The sequence below is a fragment of the Diospyros lotus genome, chromosome 15, assembly GCF_014633365.1.
Source record: "Diospyros lotus cultivar Yz01 chromosome 15, ASM1463336v1, whole genome shotgun sequence".
NCBI classification, from domain to species: domain Eukaryota; kingdom Viridiplantae; phylum Streptophyta; class Magnoliopsida; order Ericales; family Ebenaceae; genus Diospyros; species Diospyros lotus.
Window position 1 is genome coordinate 3202542 of NC_068352.1, and position 2264 is coordinate 3204805.

Genomic DNA, 2264 nt, shown 5'->3' on the forward strand with positions numbered 1-2264 from the left:
TCTACTTGAGATTGGGACTATGTTAATCCAGGTGAACGGGTGTCACACTGGGGCACTCGAGGGAATAATGTTAAACCAGGTGAACGGGTGTCACAACGATGCACCCGAGGGATTAACGTTGGACCAGGTGAACGTGTGCCACAGTGGGATATTCGAGAGATTAAGTAAGTCAAGGTGATATCTCAAGTTAGATGTGTCTTGCATGTTGTCGTATAGTATGCCATGCTCGTATGTCTCTCATGCATTGTATATCTGCTTCATGCCTTCACTTAGATGGTTTATCATCTAACATGGGTTATGCCCCTAGAACATTCAACGTTCCAGTCAGGGACAGCTGCGAGGTCGAGGACACGGCCGGTGAATCTGTGGTGTTTATTTGATAGTTGTTGTATTATTTTGGAAACACTAGTATTCATAATGTTGTATGTATGAGCAATCGCTCGACGGTGTTGTAATCGTTAGTATCAGGGTTGTATACACATATCGGTATGGGAACATTTTGTGTGTAACACGTGGTAGGCCACGTCATTTTGATTAATTAAGTATTCCGCTGTGTTTATATTGTCTCGTTCGGTTAAGATTTGTTATTATTAACTAAATGAGTAAGACTGGAACTCTCGGGGTATATATCTGCATGTGGAGTTGTTCTTCTGATCACCGCGGGTGCCGGATGTAGCTTTACAACGAGTGTTTCATCTGCATGTGAAGATTGTGCTCACAGGCGCCGCGGGTAACAGACTTTAAAAAAAAAAAAGAAACCCCGGGAATTTCCTTATAGTGACATGCCTGTATAGGGCGGGGTGTTACAACATAGTCTTAAAAGATTTAACGGGATTGTTTCTTAATGATGAAAATTGCCAATGATGGCTTGAGGTTATTGGATGCTTAGCTATGTGTGACTTGACTAAGGAAGCGAACCATCAAGTTACAATTAAGAGCTGATAATTTTTACTTCGATTTAATGAATTATTAAACAGCTGCAAGAGGCTGAGATATTTTATGATCAATATGCAATCGAGGGTAAGACAAGAGAATGGAACATTAAAGGATCCAAAGCATAATATTCATTCCATATGTTCAAACAGTTATAGGAAATCAAACCGTACAATTACTCAAAGGAAAAAGGCAAACCATAAAACTGATGATGATGCCAATTCTCAGTGAGGACAACGGTTGCCAAACACGACAGGTCCCAGCTCATCGATGTCATCTGGGGATGGCATCTGGCTACTGCTGGCTTCACCAGGGTAAGGTGGAAGAGTAGCCTCTGAGAAACTAGGATGAGGGACATCCTCTCGGATGATAGGAAGATCTGAATTCCAGCTCGGATTTTGATCAGGTTGAGAAATAGATTGAGGATACAAAGAATAATATGCGAATAGTAAATCTTGCAAATAAGCTCGATAAGCTTGCAACTCTCTAACCTGCTGCTGAAGGGCAAGAATGTGTGATACACAGCCATAGACGGGATCTTGAAGCCGGGCTTGAGCTTCAAAGATGAGTGTATCGGAAGTCCAAAATCGGTCGCTGACCAGAAGCGGAGCTAGGAAGTTGACAACATTCTTGACAGTAAAAACATCGCGAATGGTGACAAAACGAGCAATACCATCCTCACAATGGAAGTAAGGAACAAAGATGCACTGTGAATTGCATCCTCTATTTAAGACTACGCAGGCACCGCATCTAGACCGGGGCCTTGGTATGTTGCCCCATGGCATGTTATGCCTTGGCATGATAGATCTGGGATCTGGCTAAATCTAAACCAAATCAAATGTGGGTCAGATCTAAGTGGATAGGTCAAAATAGATATGGGTCAGATCTAATGGGTCGAATCAAAGATGGGTCAAACCTGAAGCGGATCGAGTCGGGTCAGGTCAGGCCAAGTCGGGTCGGATCGACCCAGATTTGGCAGCAGTGGCATGGACGGCGATGGCGCGGTGGCAGCCGAGGGAAGCCGAGCAAGGGCCTGTAGCTGCGAGAGGGAGCTGGCAGCGGCAACGGCGTGTCGGATCTGGCCTACGCGGGGGTCGATTGGGCCGGTGATGATGGCGGGGAGGAGCTGTGATCGGTGGTTGAGGCAAGGAGAAGTCGCACAGTGGCTCGCGACCGATGGCGAAGCAGGCACTGGAGACGGTTGCGGAGGGGGCGGCAGTGGCTGTCGGAGGTGGCGACAACGACGTTGGAAGACAACGGTGGCTGGTGGCTGTTCGCGCGCAGGGTCTGCAGAGGAAAGAAGGAAAGAGAAGAAGAAGGAGAAGAAAGAA

General features: G+C 46.3%; 1 protein-coding gene across 1 annotated transcript; it reads right to left on the minus strand.

Moving 5' to 3' along the window:
- Positions 1-1157: 1157 nt before the first annotated feature.
- On the minus strand, positions 1158-1718 carry LOC127792294 (LOB domain-containing protein 18-like). The gene has a single exon (XM_052322746.1). It carries the CDS (start codon positions 1716-1718, stop codon positions 1158-1160), a length of 561 nt encoding a protein of 186 aa, XP_052178706.1.
- Positions 1719-2264: the final 546 nt, after the last annotated feature.

Excerpts from the sequence above, each read along its gene's own strand:
- LOC127792294 (XM_052322746.1), bottom strand. The coding sequence starts at position 1,718 with ATGCCATGGGGCAACATACCAAGGCCCCGGTCTAGATGCGGTGCCTGC.